General features: G+C 41.1%; 3 protein-coding genes across 3 annotated transcripts in view; 2 read left to right on the forward strand and 1 right to left on the reverse strand.

The window, feature by feature from the left end:
- The window catches only part of LOC110461939 (MAM and LDL-receptor class A domain-containing protein 2-like), a 127,693-nt gene extending 125,620 nt beyond the window's left edge, over positions 1 to 2,073 (forward strand). Inside the window, exons 140-141 of the mRNA XM_021515681.1 lie at positions 266 to 331; positions 1,982 to 2,073. Coding sequence (XP_021371356.1) covers positions 266 to 331; positions 1,982 to 2,038 — 123 coding nt within the window. The 3' untranslated portion in view covers positions 2,039 to 2,073. The remainder of the gene's footprint in view (positions 1 to 265; positions 332 to 1,981) is intronic.
- Positions 2,074 to 11,125: 9,052 nt separating this feature from the next.
- Positions 11,126 to 11,842, forward strand: LOC110461940 (vegetative cell wall protein gp1-like). Its single transcript, XM_021515682.1, has one exon. The coding sequence runs from the start codon at positions 11,126 to 11,128 to the stop codon at positions 11,840 to 11,842; it is 717 nt and encodes a 238-aa protein (XP_021371357.1).
- Positions 11,843 to 13,136: 1,294 nt separating this feature from the next.
- LOC110461941 (IgGFc-binding protein-like) lies at positions 13,137 to 14,222 on the reverse strand. Its single transcript, XM_021515683.1, has one exon. It carries the CDS (start codon positions 14,220 to 14,222, stop codon positions 13,137 to 13,139), a length of 1,086 nt encoding a protein of 361 aa, XP_021371358.1.
- Positions 14,223 to 14,888: the final 666 nt, after the last annotated feature.

A 14,888-nucleotide genomic window follows, 5' to 3' on the forward strand; every position in this document is an offset into this window, starting at 1 on the left:
CCACCCCTCACCCCCCACCCCCCCACTCAAAAAAGTATAAAAACAAATTACAGTGCAAAATCTTATTAATTAATTTGCTGATTTTAAATAAATATGTAGCAAGTTTTAAGATGTGGCAAATTTAATAAAATGATAATAAACAGTGCTATTTTGGACCAAATGACTTCAGTTTTCAGTGGGCTACTGTAAAACAATACCAAAAGTAAACAAACTAAAATAGTTACATACTTTTCAATGACAACATAAATTGTTTCTACTTTTCCAGTTTTCAATGAATGACGTAGAACCTTCTTTCAATGATAATACCTTTGGAGGAAAGTATGGAACCCAGGTAAGTTCTTTCATTAAGATTTTATTTAGGGTAATTTGAACTCTGATTCCAGAAAAGAATCAAGAAGGCATTATACATTCAAGCAAAAAAACACCTTGTCAGTTTAATTAAAAGCTGAAGTGTGAAAAACATGGCAACTTTGAAATGTATTCAAGACTGTAAGGTGGATATTTCTAAACATTTTCTTCAGGTTGGTAAGTATGGATTGTGAGCATATAGGACAAACATTAAGTGTTTACATGTGACGTTTTGATGACTAGTACGGTATGTACTCTGTCCTTTATCAGACACATGACCAGTGAAGCGTATGTACACAAAGGTGTAAAATATGTACGAATTGTCAACGCAAATTGATGTTGATTCGGCAATGCTGTAAGCATATGTACAATTAGTTGTTATATATGTACCGAAATGACTCGTACATTTTGTTTAATAGATGTGGGGGAGTCTAGAAAAAGGCCAATCAAGGATAAGAACAAAACCAAATGTCAGGTGGTTATCCCGTATATAAAAAGTATATTTGAAACCATCTAGAGGATATATCTTGGTCATGGCATAGCAACAGCTATGAAGCCCCACAAGACGCTTCATAATATCCTTGTTCACCCTAAGGATAAAACACATAACGAAAACGTTGCAGAATGCGTATACAAAGTCGGATGCAAAAGCTGGGATGCATCGTATACTGGAGAAACTGGCAGGTGATTTGGGGAAACTCAAGAGGGAAAGAAATTCACCCCATCAGAAAGGAAATAGTCGTAGTCCCAAATCAATAAATCGGTAATCACAGACCATGCCAAACAGAAAAATCATGTGATTGACTGGGATAACTTCAAAGTATTGGACAGAGATAGCAATCTGTTCAGGCGGCAGATAAAGGAAGCCATCTGGATACGCTGCAGTGGGCCAGTCTAAATCGAGATGAGGGGGCTTATAGTTATACTCTCGTAGCTGAATCGAGTCATTTTGGTACATATATAAAAACTAATTGTGCATACCCTTACAGCATAGCTGAATCGACATCAATTTGCGTGGACATCTAATACATATTTTACACCTTTGTGTACATAAACTTTACCAGTCTTTTGTCTGATGAAGGTGACAGAGTACATACAGTACTAGTCATAAAAAAAATCAGAAGTTGACTATAACAAAGTTGTACCGAAGTCTTGAATGTTTATGATGTCAGAGCCAGGGTAGTTGGATTTGCTGTATGATGTAAATCAAATGTATTGTTTCTGCACAATACTTGGATACATTTGATGCAATATAACAATCCTGAATTTTGATGTGTAAGATAATGTTCATGTATGGTTATTATATTACAGTATTATTAATGTAATTTGTGAAAATCATGTATGTTGATATTATAGTTTAAGACAATGATCGTGTATGTTGATATTATAGTTTAAGATAATGATCGTGTATGTTGATATTATAGTGTAAGATAATGATCTTGTATGATGATATTATAGTGTAAGATAATGATCGTGTATGTTGATATTATAGTGAAAGATAATGATCATGTATGTTGATATTGAAGTGTAAGATAATGATCGTGTATGTTATAGGTTTGGTGTAGTAATATGATCTTTTATTATGAGGATTATTGATAATTTGCTGTAATGAAATGTGTTGTTGATATTGTAGAGAATGTCCATGGATGGAGCTTCTATAGAAAATCCACTGTATCAGGATGCCTCTTAAAGACTTGTAAAAACGATGTCATTTCTACAGTGCAATTAACTATTACTTACATTTTGAATTAAATATATTATTATCATTATTATTGACAATACAAGAATATTGATTAATTATACTTGTTTTTTTTTGGGAATTCTTATGAATAAAATGTTATAGATTAAAGTTGTTTGTATTAATGTCGTTATTAAAAGTGTATGATCAATTGTAATATATATATATGTGTCCGTGGTGAAGGCTTTATCCTTCTGTGGCATATATGTCATCCAAGTTGTCCGACATCAAGGTCACAAACAAAATGGAAGTCAAGTACAAGGTGTATTGTGTATGGCCCAGGCCACTGAAGCAATGGAGGTACATGTGTGAATTGATCTGGTGATTTATCTTTTATGTAAAGCCTACATTTATTACTGAGAGTAAAACTCCTTAATATATATTAAGATCACCTAAGCCAAAACATTCTGAGAGCCATTGTCATCTGACCATTCATTCATGACCTTTTCACGCGTTGTCTTCCCAGAAAGTATTAATTTTACCGACTTGCTACACGTCATTATGAATTTTTTTTCTATTTGAAAGACGAAATACTAGCTACCCATGCATCTAATCTTATTACAATTTTTCCAAATAAATTACTCATTTATAGCGATGATTGAAATGTTGAGAAGTTTGAGGAGTAAAGTGAGAACCTTCTTTTCTAGGCTGGAGAGACAAATTTGTGTGATAAGCTATAGTGTTTCGGCTTATGAAAAATTGGGAAATGTATATATAGGTAGAGTTTTCTTGGTACGTTCCCAAAGACACCAGGGCAAATGAAACTCCAGCTAGTAGATCATTTACATAGGATCATGAGGTGACAAGGAAATCAAGGGGTCTGATCACAGCCTTATCAGTACCCAGTGTTTATAGGATTATGTTTTGTTTCAAGTAGTTAACAAAACACATTTTTTCGATGTGTCGGCAAAATTGACCTTTGTCCCTCTTGTGAATTCATTTCTGTTGACTTGCTATCACGTGTACAAGATTTGTAGATGTTAAAAAACACTCGAAATTGCTGAAATTCTTGTATTTTATTATATCAAAGTGTTTACATCAATATGAACAAAATGTTCTCGTCTGAGATGAAGCTGTAGACTATGGGCGGCCGTTTTAGGATAAAATACATAAACTACTAAAGTGCAAAAGATTTACAAATACAGTAAATATAGAAACACATAACGTTAAATACAGTAAATATTGAAACACATAACGTTAAATACAGTAAATATAGAAACACAAAACGTTAAATACAGTAAATATAGAAACACTTAACTTTAACTGGAATAAATAAATAAACGCATGACGTTAACTTCAGTAAATATAGAAACACATAGCTTTAACTGGAATAAATACAGAAATGCATGACGTTGACTACAGTAAATATAGAAACACAAAACGTTAAATACAGTAAATATAGAAACACAAAACGTTAAACGTTCCATATGTCTGTTTCAGAAAATATGGAAGCTTGTCTGACATATATCAGTACCTGGATAAACCCCAACATGCTAAAGATTAATCAGAAAAGGACAGAACTAATTGTCTTTTCTCCAAAGTGTCGGCAAACAATGGCTCTCCAGCTCAAGGTCGGTGCAAGAACTATTGAGACTGTCCCAGCTGTTAACAACCTAGGGGTATACTTTGATCGTTCACTGAACATGGAGAAACAAGTGAACGCTATTGCCACATCCTGTTACTACCAGATCAGGAACATCGGCTGTATTCGGCAGTTTATAACTGAAGATGCATGCAAGATTTTGGTGCATTCACTTGTTACCTCTCCATTGGATTATGGTAACGGCCGGACTGTGGTATATCTGACAAACTAACTAGTCGTCTGCAGAGGGTCCAGAATACTGCAGCACGGCTGGTTACTCGTACTCGAAAGAGAGAGCAAATCACACCTGTGCAGTAAATATATACACGTGACCTTAACTACAGTAAATATAGAGACATGGCCTTTACTACTGTAAATTGTTCTCACAATTTTTACAGTTTTCCGAACTTCTACAAGATATATTTACTACATCTACATATCATATTGTTGGTAACACCCCCATATGTCATCAGAGATAATATCCAGTCCCATTTTGAGGATCCAAGCACAAATATCATCAAAATACTAGCTGACCCTTTCCATCGGCGGCCTTTTCTGTTTATGTTTACATTGTCAACACAAAATCATGAACGATGTGCTATACTTACATGTCATCACATGCATCATAGACCATGACTCAAGATGTATACCAAAACCAGTTCACATCAATATCAGTGACTTTCACACCATGTTCTATCACATCACACAAAAGGTTGCGTCCCGAGTCCAGACTACACAGGTCACTCAACTACTCCTCCTTCTCAGCGGTCAAGTAGAATATAACCCAGGCCCATATACACCTAAATACCCATGTATGTTATGCTCAAAAGCAGTGAAATATGGTCAACGTGCACTCGCTTGCGACAACTGTGACAAGTGGTGCCATGTATCATGTATGTCTATGACAACAGCAGACTATGACCTCCTTGCCAACTCTTCAGCTACAGGGATATGTGGTTCATGGAATGCACCAAACCATACAACGTTATATGACTCCATCTCAGTACACAGTAACAGCTTTGAAAGTTTACACTCATTTTCAGCAGTTTCATCAGCACTGAAAATCCCAGTATCTACACATGCACCTGGTACCCCAACAGCCTAGTCTTCTCCAAAAAATAGTCAAACATCGAACCAAGAGAAGAACTACCAATCATTGCGAACTGTTATACTGAACTTCCAGAGTATAAAGAACAAGGTACCTGAAACGCACGTCCTTATTGACAATGCCGAACCTTCCATTATAATAGGAACAGAAACCTGGCTGAATGGGGACATTTTCCCCCCAGAAGTTCTACCACCGAACTATAGTGTATTTAGGAGAGACCGAGCAGATGGATATGGAGGTATTCTTATTGCTGTAATGAACGACATCATATGCACTCCAGTTTTCACCTGTCAAGACCATGACATTCTTGCCACCAAACTTCACATCAACAGGAACAAGTCCATCATAGTTGTTGCCTTCTATAGACCACCAGTAAAACTTCAGATGAATACGCGCAACAGGTATTTGATGAAATATCTTCATTAAGGCAGTCCCATCTAAAGAGTGACTTTTGGATTGGTGGAGATTTCAACTTACCAGACATTGACTGGCCATCTCTAACCACCACCTCCAACCAGTATCCACAAGCACTATCCAACAGCTTCATAAATCTAACCCCCATTGCGGTATAGAACAAATATTCTCTTACCCTGGACAGGTGTTTCCGCATTTTTACCGGTGTGAGATTTCCTTGTCTCACCCTAGGGTTGAGACGGGGGGATTCCCCTATTCCTAACAATGGCATGACGTCACTTTAACAATACAATGACGTCACGTTAACAATCCATCAACGTCACGTCAACCCTGAATTTAGCATGTAACATTATCATTACATTGTGCATATGATACACAATGAAAGAACAGGGTAAGAGAAAAAGAATCATTCACCCCCTTGTGGGAGAGATAGTGGAATCTCAACCCTCGGGGAAAGATTCTTTAGTTGCCAAACACTCGGCAAAGCCTCGTGTTTGGCAACTTCCCTACTAGAAAGGACAAGATTCTTGACCTTTTCTTGACCAGCAATCCATCATTAGTAGACAAGATTTAACCAATACCAGGAGTGGGAGACCATGACGTAGTATTGATTGGCTTATCTATTCGGCCAAGAAGAGTCTAGCCATCTCCAAGAACCAGTCTTCACGAAAGGAGACAAGAGTAAAGCTGCTAATTACAGGCCAGTCTCGTTGACTTCCATCTGCAGTAAGGTCAGTGAGCACATTCTCCACTCTACCAACTTGGACCACTTTGAGACCCACAACATACTTACAGACGCCCAGCACGGATTTCGGAGTAAACGTTCCTGTGAAACACAGGTTATCGCAACCATCCAAGACCTTGCAAAAGAACTTTCCAATGGACAACAGATGGATGTCATACTACTTGACTTTGCGAACGCCTTTGACAAGGTACCCCATCAACGTCTACTTCACAAACTCCACTACTATGGAATCCGCGGTTCAACCCTAAGCTGGATTGGAAACTTCCTTAGCAGTAGAAAGCAGCACGTATTGATAGAAGGAGCTAAGTCAACTGAGGGAGACGTGGATTCAGGAGTTCCACAGGGAACGGTCATAGGACCCCTACTTTTTCTGACTTTCATCAACGACCTGCCTGAACTTGTGAGCTCCTCTGACAAACTGTTTGCGGATGACTGCTTGATATACAGGAACATAGAAACATCTAATGATAGTAAGATCCTACAAGAAGACTTTAATGCTTTGGAAAAGAGGGGAAAAGACTGGCAAATGGCATTCCATCCAGAAAAATCTACCGCCATCCACATCACGAAGAAGAGGAAAATAGTTTACACCAAGTACCAACTTCATGGCCACACCTCCGAGATAGTTCCAGGTGGAAAGTACCTTGGAGTATACATAAGCCAAGACCTATCGTGGCGGGATCACATTGATCAGACAACAGCCAAGGCCTCAATAACAGCAGGATTCTTGAGACGTAACCTCAGGAAAACGTCTCAAGAACTGTCCACAAGCAGTAAAATCTCAGGCATACACCACCTTAGTCAGGCCAGTTTTGGAATACGCATCTGTAATCTGGGCACTATACCATTACCATCAAATGCAACAAATCGAAAACGTACAAAGACAGGCAGCACGATTTGAAATAGGATCATCATGTTCTACAAAATCATCAACAACCTAGTAGAAGTCCCCGTCCATTATCTCCTACAACAGACCAGCAGTGGGACTAGGAGTTCCCAAGCCAACAACATCAGGCAAATAAGCACCAGAGTCGACGCATATAAACATTCATTCGTCCCTGCTACGATCAAGATGTGGAACTCAATACCATCAGATATCAGAGGATTACCAACAGTAGACAGTTTCCGGCACCACATACAGATCATTGATGTGGCCGAACTCATATAGAAATATAGAAACACAACGCTTTAACTACAGTAAATATAGACACACATGGCGTTATCTGTACTGTGAACATAGAAACAGCGTATGTTGTCAGGCACATAGCTGACTAAGACACCAAATTTTCAAACAGAACCCCCCTTACGTAAGCCCTGCCGTGGACCCGCTCATACATGAATCCATTCAGAACAAAGGCTAGCTACATGATGTACGCCTCTGGAAGTGACAAACTACTTGTTTGTTGTTGACTATTTACAGACAAAAATGAAAACAGAAATGATGTGCACAATGATAATCAAGTATGAAATATTAGGATGGATCGACAGGTTGTCAAATTAATACTAATTTGTAAATAATATAACTTTCTTTCAATGAAGGTATTTTGAATACTTATTAGGGGATAGCGTGTTTTTTCGAGTGTCTAACATACTGACGATTAGAACATACAATCTGGTTTGAACATTGTATTTATCATGCTACAAGAACATAGTAAATCGTACTCTGTGACCTGTGTTGTTGCTACTAAATACCATATCTTAACACTAATGGCAGTGTTATGGTCGAATGTGCCGTAAATGCAAGTAAATCGGTTTTCTAATAGTGCACTGTGGTAAATACAATGTACTGACGACCCAATGCTTGTTTACGCTCAGAAATATTTGATAGCTCATTTTCCATTTTCCATTTTATAATGTTTACATAAAAAAGAAACTACATTCATATGACAAATTTATTCAAAAGTTGGGGGGAAAAGACGGCCATTGAAAGCTCCGGTCCCGATACAAATTTTAATTTTGGGCACCGATTTTGCAGTTTGGATTTGTTAAGGACTCAATTGAGATGCATGTACATTAACCTCATCTCAACCGACCCCATCTATATAACCTAAACAGCATTCATCACTTCCTTTACCGAAAATAACTGAAAGTATCATAACTAAGGAAAGCCATTTATTTCAATTTTAATCATTGATACACGCGCATGATTTGAGCTGCTCGTACATGTACCAGTACGACTTGTGTAACATCAAAATACAAAAAGAAAATACATTTAAGCTGCCTGCACCTTTGAGCAAAACCACGGACGGCGTGATGACGTCACATTATTGCTGCGTGACGTCATTCAGGCCTGCTTACAACATTGTTTATTTATAGACATTTCAGTCAAATCTTCTTCTGTACTGGTGCAGGTCGGCATTTTGATGCATGCGTATTTGGACAAATTATTAACTGAAACCCGAACTAATGTGACGAATTTGCCTGTGGGCCTACTAGCGTTAGGCTATATGCTGTGTAAGTTATACGTACATGTACTAAGTATATGATACTGAGATTTCCTGATTGAGGAATAGTTCGTATGTGATTTTCACAATACACTGATCGGATTTAAACATCAAGAACGGTCAAACCAAACATACTTACTATTCATCTATTAATAAATGCAATTAAATTTGCCATTGTGTGCTTAAAACTAACACGGCCCCCTTATGGAACAATCTATATTGTTTTATTAGAAATAGGGCATGGCTTAGGTGCGGTGGTTAAATCTGCCTCGAACACCCTTTTCACGACACATCGCTCTTTAATTCGTTTTCAAACCAATCGTATAGCAGCCTTGTTTATTTAAAATTACGATTAAAATCATTATATTTATTTACACTTACGATAAATTTTTCAATTAAGATTCTCGTAAGATTTTTTTGTGAAACGGAACAAAATCGTAAGTTTTCTCTTACGAGTAAAATTTGTCGTAAGAATTTTTTGTGAAAATGCTCACTGGCTCTTAAGGAATGGAAATTGTAATAGAAAAAATATTAAGCATGATTAAATTGTCAGAACTGTTCTATCAATAAACGTGTTTGTGCAGTTCTATAGTGTTCGATTAGGATAACGTAGTGACAAACTACTCGTCTGTTGTTGACTATTTACAGAAAAGGTTATCTTTGATGGTATTGAGCATACGCCAGAGATTAGGAATATCTATGATCAACAGTCCTACCGCCAACGTCACGAGGACAGTTCCCGACAGATACCCCACCACTTTGGACGAGGTTCGGTGATCAGGGGCTGAGGTCAACGTCCGAATGTGATTAGTGGTTGCACGCTTCGGAACAAGCAATTTCTGTCTCAGCTCCGCCACAAGGTTCACGAGCTCCTCCTGGCTGTAGTTGGTCGTTGAACAGGAGTACCTGTGACACGTGCACGTCTGGTTCAATCCATTTGTAGTGGTGTTTGCATTTTGCCCCTGTGTCGTGCCTGAAGATAACAAGGGAAATTCGTATTGAAATAAGATTTTTACATAAGATACTCACCGATTAGTGCATTCGATTACATTTAAATGCATCTCCTTTATAAACTGACCTGTATGGTTATTACGGAAGTGAAATGTTAACCTCAATTTTATGATAGTGTGATAAAAATCTTCAATAGCTGTCATGTGTCCTGCTGTTTAACACTGATTGTTGTATAGGTACCTGTCGGTACGGACGACTCAGTGCTGTCCTCTTCCATGGAAGATACAGTCGTTCGAGATGAATTTGTCGCCGAGTTTTCAAGTGCGTCAGTTACTGTTGTTGCATCTGTTCCAGTCGTCATTGTGTTTCCAATTTTGGTTTGGGTTGACGAATATGATGATGGAGTGTGTGTGGTAAGTGTCGGCGGCTCAGATGAGGCATTCGTCGACAGCATGGTTGAAGCCTGGGTTAAGGTATCAGAGGTTAGACCAACTGTACTGGTCTCAGTTGTTGGCGACTGCTCATTAGCAAACGTAGTCTGCTCATCGTCTAACTGCAAAAAACAACAACACCACAAACACATTTGATAAAAGGCGAACTGCTTCTTCACTGAAAAAACATTATGACTGAGGTGACCACAGCTGGTACATGCTCGTATTAATGTATTAATTGAACTTTCTCGCTGCTAAATATAGAATAATTGAATACAAAAGGTATATGCTGTGTAACACCTAACTACCAAATGGTTAAGAAGATGACAATTATATCAATGAAAAGCAAAAATATATACTATTTATTGTATCAATGAACAGTTTTAGTTGATTTTCCAACTGGTATCATTGGATAATTGAATACCCATCGTATACGGCCTATACTTATGTAACGTGCAGGCGGTCACCCATCCAACTACTGACCACGATCGACGTTGCGTAAATAGTGAGCGGGTCCCCATGCCATAACGCATCACTTGAAAAGCTACCTTGCCACTAAAGCAGTATTTTCCCCTCATGTTCCTTAGCTGTTACATTATTCCCCCCTCCGAGAAGTTTCGTCCCGAGACTAGGTCTGGGGAATCCCATAGGTCCTCCCTGTGTACCATGCACCTTCCCTAACCACCAGGAACTGGCCGTACATGATCAAACAGAGCCACTACGTGCCACCAAATGTGACGTGCGGGCGATCACCCATCCAACTACGTGAACTAGTGAGCGGGTCCTCGGGTTATAACGCAAAGGCAGTAATTCCCCCTCATGTTCCTATGCTATTAGAGCGATGTTGATAAACAATATATCAAAACGTCAACTTGAAACTGTCAATGACTATACTAGATGAAAGAAGAAACAAAAAAGGAGAAACTACCATTTCGGAAAGTTAAATCTATTGGTTAGGAATAGGAATGTCATCATAAACAATTTGATTTCATGATTTCGTGATTTCACCTAATGACTTCAATTTACAACTTACGTTAAAGATATTTTACTTTTACCCACATGATCTGATCACTCCCCTACCAGTGTCTCCTACCACAAGTGTCCCCTGCCAGTGTCCCCTTACAGTGTCCCCAACCACCAATGTCCCCCTCTAGCAGTGTCCCCACCAACGTCAATTACCACAAGGGTCCCCTACTAGCTTTGGCCCCCACCACCAGTGTCCACTGCCACTGTACCCACCAGTAATGTCCCCAACCAACAATGTCCCCCACCAGCAGTGTCCCCACCAACGTTAATTACCGCAAGGGTCCTCTACTAACCTTGGTCCCCACCACCAGTGTCCCGTACCATTGTACCCAGCAGCAATGTCTCCCACCAGTAGTGTCCCCACTACTAGTGTCACCACCACCAATGTCCCCACCACCAGTTTCCCCGACCCCAGGGTCCCCCACCACCAGTGTCCCCTACCACCATTGGCCCCCATTTACAATGTCCCCAACCACCAAAGTACCTCACCACCAGTGCCTCAACCACCAGGGTCCCAATCACCGGTGCCCCCTACCACAAGTGTCCCATACAAGTGTCCCCTACTAGTGTCCCCCACCAATAGTGTCCCCATCATCAATGTCCACCACCACCAGTGCCCCCTACCGCCAGGGTCCCAAATCACCAGTGTCACCTATCACAAGTGTCCCTCACAAGTGTCCCCTACCAGTGTCCCCCACCACCAATGTCCCCAACCACCAATGTCCCCCACCACCAGTGTCCCCACCACCAATGTACCCCTTCATCAGTTTCCCAACCAGCCATGTCCCCCATCACCAGTGACCCCTACCAAAAGGGTACCCCATCACCAGTGTGCCCTACTACAAGTGTCCCCTACTAGTGTCCCCACCACCAATGTCCCCATCACCAGTGGCACATACCACCAGTGTCCCCTACCCCCATTGTCCCCATCTAACAATGTCCCCCACCAGAAGTGTCCCCTACCACCGTCCCCACCAGCAATGTCTCCCTTCACCGCTGTCCCCTACCACCAGTGTCCTCGACAAGTGTCCCCTACCAGTGTCCCCCACCACTAATTGTCCACGTCAGCAGTGTCCCCACCACCACCGTCTCCTACCACCATTGTCCCCTACTAACAATGGCCCCCACCACCAGTGTCCCCTACCACTGTACCCATTAGCAATGGCCCCCACCACCAGTGTCCTCTACCACTGTACCGACTAGCAATATCCCCTACGACCGTCTCCTATCACCATTGTCCCCCACTAACAATGGCCCCCACCACCAGTGTCCCAACCAGCAGTTTCCCCACCAGTGTCCCCAATCACCAGTGTCCCCATCACCAGTGTCCCCATCACCATTGTCCCCGCTATCAATGTCCCCACAACCAGTGTCCCCTTACCATCAGGGTCCCCTTACCACCAGTGTCCCCCATCACTAGTGTCCCCTACCACAAGTGTCACTTACAAGTATACCCCACAAGTGTCCCCTACCAGTGTCCCCACCACCAATGTCCCCAACCATCAGTGTCCCCTAATAGGAGGCACGGTAGTCCAGTCGTAGGACGCCGGGCTTGTGACCGAAGGGTTGCGGGTTCGCGCCACGGCACGGCAATGTGTATCCTTAAGCAAGTTGGTTGGGCAGTGCTAGAATTGTTGAATGCTAGCTGTTAGTGCTCCCCAGGGAGTTGAGAAATGTACCGGCTAGTTGCAAAGGCCTTATAACCATGGATAATGATTTGAATCGCTTTGAGACGACCTACGAACTAGGTTGTGATAAAGCGGTATAAAAGAACCTCCATTTATTATTATTAATTATACAAGGGTTCTCCATCACCAGTGTGCCCTATCAGACGTGTCCCCTACCAGTGTCCCCCCCCCCCCCCACCAATGTCACATACCACTAGTGTCCCAAACTAACAATGTCCTCATTCACCAGTGTCCCCTATTAATGTCTCCACCAGCAATGTCCCCCACCAGCAGTGTTCCCACCAGCAGTTTCCCCAATCAATGTCCTCCACCACCAATGTCCCCTACCACTGTCCCCATCACCAGTGTCCCCTACCACTGTCCCCATCACCAGTGTCCCCTAACATAGCCCCACCCCTACCATTCTGTAAGCAAAGACCGAGATTGGCGGTTGATGTAGATGTTCATGATTTCAAGTTCAATAGAGTATACGATCAATTTGGTTAATGAACTTCTTTTTTACAGACAAAACATTGTCGATATATCTGAATGTAAAATGGAAGGACTTGATAAGGTCTTTGCTACCTACCCTGGTCATTTACACTCATCTGAGAACAGAAAATATGCGGGCCAAGAGAAGGGTACTGACATAAGAGTTGATCCAAATACTGTAGTGACACGTTCACTCCAACCAGATATATAATGTACTCACTATGGCATGTATAGGATATCCCGTTGCTTCCATACCATGATGTCCATGGATGTAAGCCGAAATCTGGCATCTTTGGCTGCAGTTGATAATGTGTGAACCTATGATGACAGATACTATTAGAAAGCGATATTTCGTCCCAGGTATTGGTTTTAAGACTAGATTTATGTCGTCAAGGGAAATCTCATTACCAGCAGCACTGACCAATACAAGCTCCGCATCAATATCGTCGGGTTTGACAAGGAACACTATCTTGTGTGATTGTGTCTGTAATGGCTGAATTCTGATCATAACAGGGTCAAATAACTGACTTCTAACAAACATGGTCACCGACACAGGTTTGCTCGATACAGTGACGCAGGGAGCGTCCTCCAGATACATCGATGTCGAGGACCCAGCCACGTTTAACATAAACCCTATTGGTGATTCGTGTACACATGTTACCCGTACTGATGTGTTTGGATAGGCTGCGACAAACATGAGTTCGTACGTGGTGGCTGTTGGTGGGACAGTTACGTGCAGTGATCGCCATGCCTGTACCGGGACGAGCTGTTGTACCATGTGGTTACTTGATCCGATTGACATGTACTTGTTTCCACTATACACACTGACGACGGTATTTGACGTTACGTGAGTTCCGGTCAAAGAGTTATCTGTGCTTCTACCAAGAAGCAGTAATGTATCGAACTCATTTAGGGTTGATGTGAAGGAACCTCCTGTCTGAAACGTTGTGCCTTCGTGTGAGAGCATGCCGTTAACCTTTACTGTTACCGTAGTATTGGCATACCCAGCAACAATGAGTATTTCCGCTCGATCCCTGGCAGTGACAGCGAAGTAAGACAAGCCGAGTGACTCTACTGGGATAGCGAGGAAGCTAGCCATGTAGGGGTAGGACCCATTATTTATGCGATTAACTCCTATAACAACAAGTTCGTGGTTCGATTCAATCAAAATACCCTTCCGGCTCCTTCCTGCTTCTGTGACCTCGAAATTCTGTGGAGGGAGAACCTGAAAGCCAGTCATTGCCCAAACATTAATACCAGATTCGCTGAATGTCATTTCCTCATGACCTCTGATGGAGATGGATGATTGTTCTTGACTTGGGTTGAAGATGTAAATGGACAATGCTTTCGTAGCTTTCTTGTTCTTCATGAAGCCCACAATAAAGCGACTACACTGACAAACTGTAAGAAAAAAATAGCTCATAATTTAGCTCAAAATTACCAGGGGTTACCCTCACTTTTGTCATCTGCACCTTTGGAATATGTCGTGAAAAAATCGAAGGCACGAAGTTAGCTATTTGATTGGTTTCAAATGACCAATCCCTTGAATGATGCCTGCCTGTTAGAGATTTATTGGGAATGACACCTGTCTGCAAAGCCATGCCATGCGATTCTTTTGATGTACATGGAAGATAAAATTAGTGTTATTGTGTCATTCACATGGTAGAGCATACAGATCCTTCGATTCTTTCGTGACAAGTAAAGATTGGATACAACGTATAACAAAGACACAACTCAGAATCGGGCACAAAGTGTAACAAGGCCACAACTAAGGATTGGATACAAAGTGTAACAAGGCCAAAACTAAGTATTGGATACAAAGTGTAACAAGGCCATAACTAAGGATTGGATACAAAGTATAACAAGGCCACAACTCAGAATCGAATACAAAGTGTAACAAGGCCACAACTAAGGGTTGGATACAAAGTGTAACAAGGCCACA

This window comes from Mizuhopecten yessoensis, unplaced genomic scaffold (genome assembly GCF_002113885.1).
Source record: "Mizuhopecten yessoensis strain PY_sf001 unplaced genomic scaffold, ASM211388v2 scaffold10711, whole genome shotgun sequence".
Classification (NCBI taxonomy): Eukaryota; Metazoa; Mollusca; class Bivalvia; order Pectinida; family Pectinidae; genus Mizuhopecten; species Mizuhopecten yessoensis.

What these genes read in the sequence shown, in the direction of transcription:
- LOC110461941 (XM_021515683.1), bottom strand. Translation starts at nt 14,222, where the DNA reads ATGACATTCAGCGAATCTGGTATTAATGTTTGGGCAATGACTGGCTTT.
- LOC110461940 (XM_021515682.1), top strand. Translation starts at nt 11,126, where the DNA reads ATGTCTCCCACCAGTAGTGTCCCCACTACTAGTGTCACCACCACCAAT.